Below are 13,379 nucleotides of genomic sequence, written 5' to 3' on the forward strand. Positions count from 1 at the left end.
TCTTGGGGTTGATAAAATATTCATTATTATATATTTCCTAAACATTTTTGGTCACTATTCGCTGGTACGTCAACCGATTTATTGTTTTGTGGCACTGTTGATTAGACATTTTAATGCTGCTTACTATGATCACACGATGGGGTTATAAAGGGTGGTTCGTCTTGAAATAAAAGCACTGTGTATAAAACCTTATAATATTGTTATATACGGATAAATATTTAAAGATGTTATGTTATCAGATTGTTATGACGTCAGCGATTTAATCCCTTATTATACTTAATTTATCTGAACTCAAAAAAAGGAAAATCCATCTTAAGATAACAAATTATATTGACATAATACGTACATAATATAAAAGAGAACTCGAAAGCAGTATTGCAGCATATTTATAAAACATGTTAGTGAAGCGGCGACCGCTTGAAATAATAAACCAAACAAAAATATCAATGGTTTGTCAATTTCGAGTATTAATAATTTTAGAATATCAGGAGATACCGATATCGTGGAAAAGTTGCGTAATTCAATGTTTTGTTCAATGCAATTTATAAATTCTTAAAAAAAATTTTGAAAAAATCATATATTTTCAGAGAATTTGGAAAAATCGTTATATTTTTTATAGGCTTTTCTTTAGATATACCAAAAACATAAAAACCATTGCATCCTGATGCATAATTATTTTAATCTGACTTATTTTTCTCTCAGATCATCATTTATTCTTTATAAGAACTGAAAAAAACTAGACCCCTTTTATGTAAATCCACATAGTATTTTAAATTGTATGAATGTAGTTTAATATATATTAATGTTTTAAGTGTTCGACAACTTATGAAAAGTTCTAATATTTTTTCGATTTTATGGCAGGTTGAGTAATGAGTTTTACCATAAATAATGGTTTCAGAGGGCTCTAGAAAAAAGGTAAAGTTTGTATTGTTTTAAGAATGTTTGGGGAATGACTTTGGACGAGATATGATTTTCCCTTGTTGCACCAATCACACACAAGATACAGGTGCATAAATTTATATTAAAATCTAACGAATTGTCCCTTAATTACCTTCTTCCTCCAAACAATTAATTTTTTTCCTTTAAAAATATTTTTAGAAATATTTATTACAACATTAAGGGGCTCTGTTATAAAAGATACATACAATTTTATCAGGAATAGTCGCACAAATCTTGTGCCGGGGTAGAGAAAGATGACCCAATTAAAACCGTAAAAAGAAATGCATTCCTGTCTTATCCCGTAGGCAACCCCAAGGATATCTTCAAGTTAAAAAGAAATATGAAATAAGGTTTATTTATTTGGTCAAAGCGAATATTTTTATGCACTATACTAAATGCATTGTTGTTAACAGATAAATTTTGTGAGAAGCCTGATTTTATTAAATTCTTAGCGTGTCCGTCTTTTTTTTATAGATAAAAACGTAATAGACAGAGTTTGTAAAGTTATATTGTGTATGTTTATTTTGTATTTTTTTTTTGTAAGACAGATGAAGCTCTAGTATCAGTTATATTGCCTCCTTGCCCTACAGCAGGTTTAAACCATATTTTTTCGAATAAGAATTTGTATTTTATAATTTATAATATTCTATTCTCGACCTATTTTTGGTAGGTGTCTTTGTTTGGGATGTAGAAGGAAAACAGTACTTCGATTATCTTAGCGGTTATTCAGCAAATAACTTTGGTCACTGCCACCCAAAAATTTTAGAAGCGCTACACAGCCAGTCACAAGTACTGCACCATACCTCCAGAGCATTTTTTAATGATGTTTTAGGAGAATTCGCGGAAAAAGTTACTAATTTATTTGGCTATGATAAGATGCTGCCCATGAATACAGGTACCTACTAATTGTTTTTAATAAATCTATCTATCTTTCACTTAATGTAATTCTATAGGTGTTGAAGCAGATGACACAGCATGTAAAATTGCAAGAAAATGGGGCTACAGGAAGAAGAATATTCCAAAAAATCAGGCTAAAATTATTTTTTGTAGCGACAACTTTTGGGGTAGGTCTCTGGCTGCCGTTTCAGCATCTACTGACCCGTCCAGTTTCGAGGGTTACGGACCGTTTATGCCCGGATTTTCTTGTGTTCCTTATAATGATCTTAAAGCTTTGGAGGTAAGATTGTGCAGAAATAAAAATATGAATAAGTTTTTTCTAAAAATAACATTATAGGCAACACTTTCTGATCCATTGGTGTGTGCGTTCATGGTTGAACCTATACAAGGTGAAGCTGGAATTAAGGTGCCAGATGAAGGGTATCTTAAAGGAGTAAGGGAGCTATGCACAAAATATAATGTATTATGGATTGCAGATGAAATTCAAACAGGTATCCAACTAATTTTCCTAACCAAACGAAAACCTTTTATTTAGGAAGATATCTCTAAAAAAATATTAAAGTTCAAGAAAAAATTATGAACAAAAAAAAAAGATTTGTTTGTCACGTTTCAGGCTTAGGCAGAACGGGTAAAAATCTCTGTGTAGATCACGAGGGAGTCCTTCCAGATATTTTAGTTTTGGGAAAAGCTTTGGGAGGTGGTGTCTACCCGGTATCTGCTTCTCTAGCCAACGACGACATTATGCTAGTCATTGAACCAGGTGTGTATTCATATGGTCTAAATAGTAGTTAATCAAATTAATTTTCATTCGATAGGAACTCATGGTTCGACATTTGGAGGTAACCCTCTGGGATCCAGGGTTGGAATAGCCGCTTTAGATGTACTCCAAAATGAAAAAATATCGGAGAACGCCGCTAAAATGGGCGACTTATTTAGAAAAGAACTAAATAGTAGACTAAATAAGAAAGTAGTCGTAGATATCCGGGGAAAGGGTCTGTTAAATGCAATTGTTATTAACCAAAGTAAGTAGAGAGAATCATTGCAAAAAATCTAATATGTTGTTATCTAATATTTAGCGTTGCTGTAATTTTTTAGTCTAGACTGTAGCTTAAATTTACATATATATCATATTTTATATAGCTATATTTAAATAGAGAAAGGGTATGATTAGGAAAAACAATGCTGATCTGCAACAAATGACATCTATCAAAAATTTGGTTCTGATTTCCCTGTGATGATATTTCTCATTTGGGTTTTAAAAATTCTATAAAAAATATAATGGGAAAATTATTTTGACAAATTACCTGTTTTATTAGACGTTATCTACATATATACAAATTTTAATTTGAAAGTTTCTAAAAATAATGTGAAGCAAATCATTTAAATACAAATTCAATCAGTATTTCTTAAAAGTAAGAACCCTACCCAGGTATTAAACTACTATAAACCCTTCTCATATATATTTTTTTAACTGTGGACGATACGAATAATAAAAAGTGTCCGATAATATGTAATAACATTATATAAACGATATTGAAGAGAAAATTCCTAGTACTAGTAAAGACTAGTTTGACATTGGTATGATTTTTTTTTAAGAATGTTAGTAAAAAATAAAACTCCTCCAATACTTTAAAGTACTCAAAGAAATGGATGAAAAATTGTAGATCGTGTTTTTAGTAATCATAAAAATGAATATTTAATTACATTATTTATATGTAATGGTAGATTACTACCTTCGCTAATGTGTGCCTATAACCGATTTCGAAAGGCCGTAGTTCTTTTTGAATGTTTTTTTTTGTGTCCAGTAACTAAAATACATTTAGGCCAATAATTCGGACATTCCATTGCTATTATAGAGTTGATGGACACTTGATATTTACTTCACATTTAAATGTGTTATATAAAAAGGAATAAAGTAAGAAAAATATACTTATTAAAGTACTAAGATGAGTATAAGGTGTACATAGACAGGTACGTTTTTTTAAATTGTCATGATTTATTTGAAATGTTATTACTTATTATCATAACAAATAACGCAATCATTAAATGGTTAAAGATATAAAGGGTTAAAAGCCGTAAGTTACGCGAACAGTAAAATTATTAACTTGTTACAATAAAATTAGATTTTATCGTCAAAAATCTTAAGATTAAACCCATAAACCAAATGTAAAAACATAAACATTACACTAATTATACGCCAGGTCTACACGCCAAAATATTAATTATGAAAATAGGTTAAATACAGTTGAGGAGCAATCAGACAAAAACCGATAAATCCATTTTTTGGCTAAAACGAGTTTACCATTGAATCTTATTACATTCGGTCTGATACATCGACTGGCCATATCAGATTCAACGAAAACCCGTTATATCCTATTTAAAATCGGCACCAAAGGCAACCAAATCAAGCAAAACACGTTAAATCCATGAAAAAAGATATTTTTACCCTGTTTCATGCAAAATACTATAAATCCATGTGCAGCATATTTTTATTTTTAAAAGGTAGTTTTCTATTCTTGGCTCGAATAATAAATATTATTCACGGGTTACATTAGGTTTCTTGTCAAGACTAATTTAGCGGGGAGAACTTTTTTTACCTATAAGATCGGTTTGTTCGTCACATCGTCAGTATTTCAAGGAACGTTGTGGTAGCAACATAACTGATTTTGGTATCAGTATTGTCGCATAAGTTTAGTCTTCGTTGCTTGTTTAATAGGGTGGGCGTTTAATATAGTATCTACTTGGGTGGTTGTTAGGTTCGGTAGTTAGTTTTAGTAGTTTACTAGTTAAATTTAGCAGCTTCCTGAAAAAAATATGGGAGATGAGAAAAGGGAGATAGATATACCTGCATGGAAAGAAGAAGCAGACCTGACCTGGTACCTAAACTTATTATGCGAGCCCAACGAAATCAATGCTGAAGAAAATGATAATGGAGAATTTCATTGTGACTGTCTAAAGGATGACGCCGGAATGCTGATATAAAGTTTGTTGTTAAATTTAAAAGGACTGTATTAGGATATCATTTATTTTTCTTTGTTAAACATTATCAGGGTAGTAGCATTTATTTTTGTTTATTTAACATTTTCTAAAATTACGGAAAAACTTTTAGGTAAAAAACATTTTCGTTAAATATGTTTGACTGCGCAATGTGTTTCTTTTTTTTAATAATTTTGAGAAGATAATATAAAAAATCTACGTTTGATTAGACTTATTTTGGTTAGTACTGGGCAAGCAAAAGTAGAAAAATCTGGTTCATTCAAGCAAAAACCGATAAATCCATTTTTTAAACTGCAATAACTTTTTTATAAATAAACTGAAAAACTTAAAATTTTCTATTATAAAATGTTTATTATAGCACCTACCCAAAGCAAATTTAAATTACCAAAAAAACAGTTCGGATTTAGCACCATCGGTTTTTCGCGAATATCTCAAATTGTTTTAAATGGATTTATCGGTTTTTGTCTGATCAGTTGATAGATCTATCTTGGACTTGGCAAAACAAATATGAACTAAATTTAGCATTCCTAAAACAAATGAATTATAATGATTTGTTTGGAGTATGTTAAAATATACTCCATATAATGTAATTATCAATATCAGATCTTTTGCTAACTGCAGTCTTACGCTTATTTATCTCCACGATTTCTTTAAGTTCTTATTTTCATAGATTTTTTGTAGAACGTTTTATCTTGTTTGACCAATGTACTTCTTTTCTTTTTTAACTATTTTTCATTATTATTTTAATTCAAAAAAATCATTTAATAATGAGTTGAACCGGTCCTAATTTTACGTTGTCCGAGATCTCAATCGTCAACCTCGAATTCGGGACGCTCTTGGAACAAAGTTATAATTTTTTTTTTAGTATAGAACTGAAATTAATTTTCACTTTATTATTTCAATCTTCATTAATTACAGATTATGCTGACGCATGGGATGTATGCCTAAAATTAAAGGAAAACGGACTTCTAGCCAAGCCAACTCACGATGACATAATCCGATTTGCCCCTCCACTAGTAATTAATGACAAAGAACTCAATCAGTCCATAGAAATAATTATAAATACTATTAACAGTATTTCTTCATAGGTCCTTAGTTAAATTATGTAAATAGGATAGTAAAAGTTAGATTCTTCTTGGATATTATATTATATATTGTTTCAGTGTATTTTTCCACAAATAAATTTATAGTGTTTGTATATGTATAATATTCTTATTTTAACAGTCTTTACATCAATATAGTTGTACATTTACAGATACGTATATAAAATTTCCATTCACATAATAATCGAGCATCAATGGATTGCGACGAAAAATATTTACTAAACACATATTTTACATAAGGCAAAGCGTCCTTAAGACTAAGACCTTAAAGCTAAAATTGAGTACAAAAAAGTCTACAATTGAACGAAAATTCTATTTGTACTATAGTAAGTACATTGACATAAGTGTTGATAAAATAACAAAATTGGCACAATGGTTTCAGTTTTAGCACCTGTTTTAAAATATTATGATTATTTGATCAACACTTTTCGCGAGGACAATCTTTTTTCTAACGATATTTTCCTTCTATAATTATCACAGATTTTCGTATATATATATATATATATATATATATATATAAGTACTCGTACCTAAAAATAAACTGGGTTAAAAACTAGAAATCACAAACAATTATAATTCAAAGACATTACAACTAAACAGACGGCATTACTTATATTTTTGTGGTAAATTATTCTTTTGCCACAGTTATCTGTATCCTACGGAACAGGTAAGGTTATTGAACAAGAATAATAGCAACTACCCATATAACCCAAAGGTGTCCGGCGCATGACATCCGTCTTTATATTACAAATTTATCATTTTAATTGTATATACCGACGTTCCCAAACAGGAAAAGTTTTATTCATGAACATTTAAAAAAAAGTCAAGAGCTGTAAGATTATTTGAATTGAACACGCGCTATACAAAAAATAGTACTTAGTTCAATAATTTTTAATATTTTAAATGGTTTGCAGCTTTTAGTAGATGATGACAGTATTTTTAAATACAGGCAGACTATTTAGTAGAATCTTAATGATTTTTTTTTCAACTTATACTGTATAAAATATCCACCAAAAAGAGCCATTTATCTATAATTTTTACAGGAAATTATTATAAAGAAACGATAATGAATTTCCAAGAAAATGAAAAGAAGGTTAGATGCCTAATCAAAAGTGTCTTTGGGTCAATCGAATAGCAAAAAACACTTTCAAGGCACCATCTTACTGTAAGAAAATTGTACTTTGTACAATGTTCTGAATTTGAGGTATTATAATAGATAATAAAAAATATTTTTTTCTTAAATTTAATTTGTTTTTTTTTTACTGAATATTCTATTTTTATATTCTCGCTTAAGTAGTTCCAAAGAAGGATTAACGCCGCGTGTAATCCTAATAATATTGAAGCCTTTAGTGTAAACATTAAATAAAAAGTTATAACACTGTTTACGTACACATAGGTACAGTACAAATATTTTGATGAAGTAGTAAAGGCATTTAATGAGGTGTAATGCAGTAACTGTATGTCATTTTTGAATGGTGTAATATTTTGTAACCATTTTGATATAGGGCATCCAATTTTTAAATTTTTTATTGTTATTACCACAACAGTATAAAAAAGGTATAATTAGTCATAGATACGAAATAAACTACTAATCATTTGTGAGAAAATGATGATAGGCATTATTATGTATTATTGATATATTAGTTTCGTTAGTGAGTAACGAAATGTATTATAGGAAGTGTGGAAACTTAATTGGAAGAAAATATTTTCTCACCGACATATGTCATTATTTTATTTTTGTGTAAAATTCAATGGATTGAAATAGTTCTGGTATTGGACACACGGGGCATGTCAACAATTCCATTGCATTCCGACTATATCGTTTTTGAAAAAGTATATTGTACCCGTATGCAACATACAAAACATACTACTACAACTTACAAAATATAATTATGCGTTTTTGGGCATAAATTGCCAAATATTAACAATGAAATCCAAGATCGACCTCGTAGGGGTCAACAAGATGTAAATAAATATTAAGAACGCTTTATTTTTGGCCTGAATTCAACAATCGTTTGTGCAAAAATATTAATATAATTTTTGCATATTTTTTTGCTTAAAAAGTCAATACGTTAACGACCATGAACCATTGGCGACATTACGGGTACCAAAATATCTGAAACCAAATTTGTCTGTCGGGATAATTAAATTATAAAAAATTTCCAAATTACAAGTTAGTTGGTATTGCCATTCTCTATACCTCTCTATTAATGAAAACTATCAACTTTCTCCAAATTTTTTCCAATAATTCCGCATTTTTGTCAGAATCATAAAGAATTGCACATATACATTGCTTGAGCATTTTAGCATGCAGTTCGCTAGGCACCATTAATAATTAATTTTATTAGAGAGCACAACCACGTTTTTTCACGCCGCAAAAAAGATTCACATTACTTTAGCCTTTACAACAACTTACTATAACCTTAAAGAGAAAGCTTAAATCTTAAACAGTGGTTTCGACATCCGCAGAATTAAAATCTTCTTCGTAGAGATATTGTCGATTCTCCGTAAAGCCAGTTATTTCCGAATCGGATAGAAGAGGGCTTGAATAGGCCTTCTGAGGTCGACTGGAAGGAGGCGAAAAGTGATGATTCTTGACTCCTTTAACGGAAACCGGGCCTCTACGGATTTGTTGATAAAGTTCGTCAATGTCAGTGGCGCTACTAGCACGTGAGAAATTGGAAGGGGAACGTAACCTAAAAATTATATTCATGAATAGATATTTATTAATAATTTAACCAAAAATAGGAATTTTATTAGGTAATATCTTAAACAGAACCTTTCTTAGCAAATTTTAATGAAAGTCAAATTGGTTTATTTAACTTAAATGATTTTTGTAACTGTTTTTCTTATACTAAAAAGAATATCCTGTAGTTTTCTATACAGTGCTTTCATTTCAAAACGATCCACCCTTAATAACTTTCTTAAAAAAAAAACAAAAAAAAAATCCCGTTACGTTACGTTAAAAACGTTATTAAGGGTGGATCGTTTTGAAATGAAAGCACTGTATTTGATTTGTTTAAAATTTTAAATAAAATAAAAATGTGAAATCCAAGAGATTAAAGTATATGTTTAAAAAAATTAATATAAAAATTTAAAAACTGCTTTAAAGAACCATAACGCACCACGAGCCTCTACGTGGCGCGTTAAACAGAAAAAAGTTGATTTACAAAAATCTGTTTCTAGATGATTTATGATAGAGGAAATTTGACTATATATAAATCTCTCTTTTTTTTTTAATATGGAAAATCACATTACACAATTTTTAACTTTACTTTAAATCTGCCCAAAATCGTACAAAGCTGCGAGAGACTACAAAAAAATATATTAAAAATATTTTCGTTTTTCAAAAGTAACTGCAAGAGGGATGCAGCTGCAGTTATTCATTTTTTTTTTCTATATTGATTTTACATAATATTTAGATATTAGGAATATGAAACCAGATCTTTTTTTAAAATCAGCAAACCATATTAACATTCTAACGTTTTCTTAATGAATTTTTATTGTAGCCTAAATGTTAATAGTTAAATGTTTATTATATTTCTGGTGACGCCTTTTACAAGGTGTTTCTTAAGAACGTGGTTATATTTAAGGAGGTGATTCCTGGACCCATTTTGAGGAAAAAAAGTTCTCATGAACATATGTCCTAAACGTCTTACCTTTTGAGATACAGAGTGTTAAAGTTTTCACTTAAACAATATTGAAGACATTTTTATGTAATTTGGTACATGTTTTCCATGCATCAAGACGCATTTTTTGATGTGCAAAAAAATAATATTTTTTTTGCCAGTGGCGTCCCTACAGGTCTTCTATTGAATATTTTTAGTGAAAAAAATCTACGCCACTGCTTTTTCTTAAAATAAAAACTATTTTTAAAATTCTCAATCACTTTTTAGCAAATTTGATTGCTTGCTTTCTTTTTGTCTTTTTTTTTCGCCTCATGGCTTTCGGTTAAAAAAATAAAAACATTTTTACTTCCCTAAAAAGCCTGCTCCGTTGCCCATAGCAACGAGCAATAAGAAACTTGCATAGGCGACTCCGCGATTTTATTTGCGTTGAATAAAGACGCATTACGGCACTTTTTACTCCCATTTACTTTTTAAACGCGTTAAAAACATCAATATTTCTTAAATTATTTAAATTCCTTAACTTTTCATTCTTCTTGTAATAAATCTGATTCCTTAATTTGCTTGCAATCGACGAACAAACAATTTCATACCGCATCAAATTTTTAGGGAAGAAAAATTGTTTTTATTTTTTTAAGCGAAAACCATACGTCGGAAGAGATCAAATTTGCTAAAAAGTAATTGAGGATTTTAAAAATAATTTTTGTTCTGAGAAAAAGCAATGGCGTAATATTTTTTTCACTAAAAATATTCAATAGAAAACCTGTAAAAAATGCGTCTTTATGCATAGAATACTTGTACTGAATTTGATAAAAATTTCTATAATATTGTTTAGGTTATTATTAAAAAACTGATTTTTTTTAAGTTTTCAAAGTTAAGATATTTAAGACATATCTTCATAGGAACTTTTTTTTAAATGGGTCCAGAAATCACCTCCTTAAATATAAGCACGTCTTTAAGGAACACCCTGTATATTTTTTTTTAAACCTTTATAATGCCTTGATGATAAAAGAACAATAAAATAAAAAAGTAAATTCCGCAAAAATATAATGATTTTTATTTATAGTTTTCATATATTTTCTTTCCTTTATTTGGAAGTTTTTAATATACAGTGTATCCAAGATACCATCCAAGGATGTCTATCATAGGGATCATGGAAAACAAAAGAGATACAAAGATGTTTAAGTTAGAGATAACTTAAACAGAACGCGATTTTGAAACAAATTGTACAGAAGAGGAAATAGCGAATATGTCTGTTGTTTTAGAAGGGGAAAGTTATAATATCCTAAGACTTTCAGACCTAAATAAAGAACAGTTCACCATTGATCCCACAGTTATTGAGGTAATCGACACAAATATAGAAGAATAACGCCAATGAAAAGATGAATACTGATAGCGAAATTCTGACACCAGTTGATAATTTGTCGTCATAGAATTATTTTTACCTAAACCACAAACACCTGAGAGGAAGGGCAAAAGAGCAGTAACCAAAATGCCTTATGTTATTTCGTCGTCGGGTTTCAAAAAGATTGTTGAGGAAAAAGAACAGCTTCAGAGGGAAGAGGAAGAGCAGAAGAATCAAAGAAAAGAAGAGAGACTCAAGCGACAGGCTGCAAAAAAGAAAAGGAAAACAAAGGCAAGACTCTGTAACTGCAAGGAAGGATGATCATCACAGCCATTTTAGAAAAATTTTCAGTTCTCCGCCAAAAAACCGTCTTTCCCTCTGTACACCTTTGACGGCATCCACTTCATCAATAAAGAATTTGTTACAAAATAAAGTTTGCTGTGTTTGCGTGAAAAATACAGGGTGCGGCATAACTGTCTCCCTATTTTTAACCTTCCCTCGTAATGCCGTGCGGCGTCGCATAATAGTGGGGGTACCGCCACTAAGAGCCGTATGGGAAACAGTTTTGTTTAAACATGTTTTAGTCTGAAGCATCATGTGGACCAACGCACAGCGCGCATTCGCCGTGGAAGTGTACCTTCGCGAAAATCGGTCAGTTATTGCTGCGCAACGAGCGTTCCGGATAAGGCTCCAAATTCCGCGAAATGAAGGAGTCCCGGACCGAAAATCAATTGTGTTGTGGGTCAAGAACTTCAGAGAAACTGGATCTGTTATCAAAAAAGGAGGTGGACGGCCACGGACAGCTCGGACACCCGAAAACATCGAGACTGTGAGACGTTCATTTTTACGGTCACCTAGACGTTCTGCACGGAGACACGTAGCTGCCCTTCGTTTATCTGACCGCACTGTGCGAAGTATTCTTCACAAGGATCTTCGTTTTCATCCATACAAGATGGTTCTGGCACAGGAATTATCAGAACGTGATTGGAACAATCGACGTGCTGCATGTGAAATTAGGCTTCAAAATTTACCTCAGGGCGCAGTTTTTTTTAGTGACGAGACACATTTTTACTTGTCCGGGTGGGTAAACAAGCAAAACTTTCAGTATTGGGCCGCTGATAATCCGAGAGAGATACACGAGAAGCCTCTACATAGTGAGAAAGTGACAGTTTGGTGCGCCGTGTCTGAAATGGGGATAATCGGCCCTTACTTCTTTGAAGAAGAAAATCAGGCTGTGACTATCAATTCGGAACGCTATATAGCGATGATTCACAATTTTTTCGCCGCATCCTTTGCAGGACTCAATGTGCAAGATGCCTGGTTTCAGCAAGATGGGGCAACAGCTCACACATCTCGAGCTTCAATGCAAGTATTGAGAGAAATGTTCCCCGGACGTTTGCTCTCCCTGAGAGGCGATATTTCTTGGCCTGCACGCTCGCCCGACCTAACGCCCTGCGACTTCTTTCTGTGGGGTTACCTAAAAGCTGAAGTCTTCAAACATCGTCCAACGACTATTAGACAACTAAAGGATGCAATCCGCCTGGAAATTCGCAGAAGACCCCAAGAAATGCTTGCAAGAGTTATGCGAAACTTCAGAAGTCGCTTGCACCAGTGCTTCGATAATGGTGGACGGCAGTTGCCAGATGTTCTCTTCAAAACCACATAGGACAAAAATGTTTTAATTGTACTTTTAGAATAAAAAAATAAAATCTTTGTATTTCAAATAACATTTCTTTTATTAAGCCTTAAAAACAGGGAGACAATTATTATGCCGCATCCTGTATAAACAGGTCGAAACCAGGACTTAGGTGTAGGACCAGGTGTAAAAATTGTACCAGAACATATCATGTAGAATGTTTGGAAAAGAAAGGTCTATATTAAAAAGAATTTCTTTATGCCTCTTGTTTGTCTAAGTCTGAATATTAGCTCGTTTTATTTATAAACAATATTATTTTGATATTACTTTTAGTGCTATTACATGTTATAAGCAAGATCAATTGTTGTTTTTGCGCATTTGCAAGTCTAACAATATGCCGTTTAAAAAGTTTTAAAATTCCGAAGAGTTTCGGAGATATGCCTAAAAACCGAAATTTGCCGATTCCTTTTTTATTTTTTTCTTGTGTTTTTTAAAGAGATATGGATAAATAAAAAAAAAACTTTCTCATGGCCACTTTTTAAGCTTCACGAAACAGCGTTAAGATATTTTCTGCACGACGTTTGGTTTCGGAGAAACTATCATTTATTTTATTTTTTTATATGGCGCGTAAAAAAAGTATAATTTATTACGAATTTACATGAATATTCAAATGTGGAAAAAGCGTATTTCCTATTTACTAGTGGCACAAACCCAATTTAAATGGATAACTAAATATCTATTTAAATGGGACATCGCTTACACTCCTGATGACAAAAAGACCAAATATGCCCCATTTCAATTAAAAAAAAATAATATAATTTGATATAAAAATAAAG

At 31.3% G+C, this 13,379-nt stretch overlaps 2 protein-coding genes across 3 annotated transcripts in view; one reads left to right on the top strand and one right to left on the bottom strand.

Annotated features, from left to right (window-relative positions):
- The window catches only part of LOC126741721 (ornithine aminotransferase, mitochondrial), a 33,966-nt gene extending 27,935 nt beyond the window's left edge, over positions 1-6,031 (top strand). For both annotated transcript variants that reach the window (XM_050448265.1, XM_050448266.1), the window contains exons 3-8: positions 1,610-1,834; positions 1,893-2,116; positions 2,174-2,327; positions 2,450-2,596; positions 2,652-2,858; positions 5,752-6,031. In XM_050448265.1, coding sequence (XP_050304222.1) covers positions 1,610-1,834; positions 1,893-2,116; positions 2,174-2,327; positions 2,450-2,596; positions 2,652-2,858; positions 5,752-5,921 — 1,127 coding nt within the window. In that variant the 3' untranslated portion in view covers positions 5,922-6,031. The remainder of the gene's footprint in view (positions 1-1,609; positions 1,835-1,892; positions 2,117-2,173; positions 2,328-2,449; positions 2,597-2,651; positions 2,859-5,751) is intronic.
- Positions 5,963-13,379, bottom strand: part of LOC126741720 (adhesion G protein-coupled receptor A3) — a 60,103-nt gene continuing 52,686 nt past the window's right edge. Inside the window, exon 18 of the mRNA XM_050448264.1 lies at positions 5,963-8,632. Within this exon, the coding sequence (XP_050304221.1) occupies positions 8,380-8,632 (253 nt within the window). The 3' untranslated portion in view covers positions 5,963-8,379. The remainder of the gene's footprint in view (positions 8,633-13,379) is intronic.

Source organism: Anthonomus grandis, chromosome 10 (assembly GCF_022605725.1).
Source record: "Anthonomus grandis grandis chromosome 10, icAntGran1.3, whole genome shotgun sequence".
NCBI classification, from domain to species: Eukaryota; Metazoa; Arthropoda; class Insecta; order Coleoptera; family Curculionidae; genus Anthonomus; species Anthonomus grandis.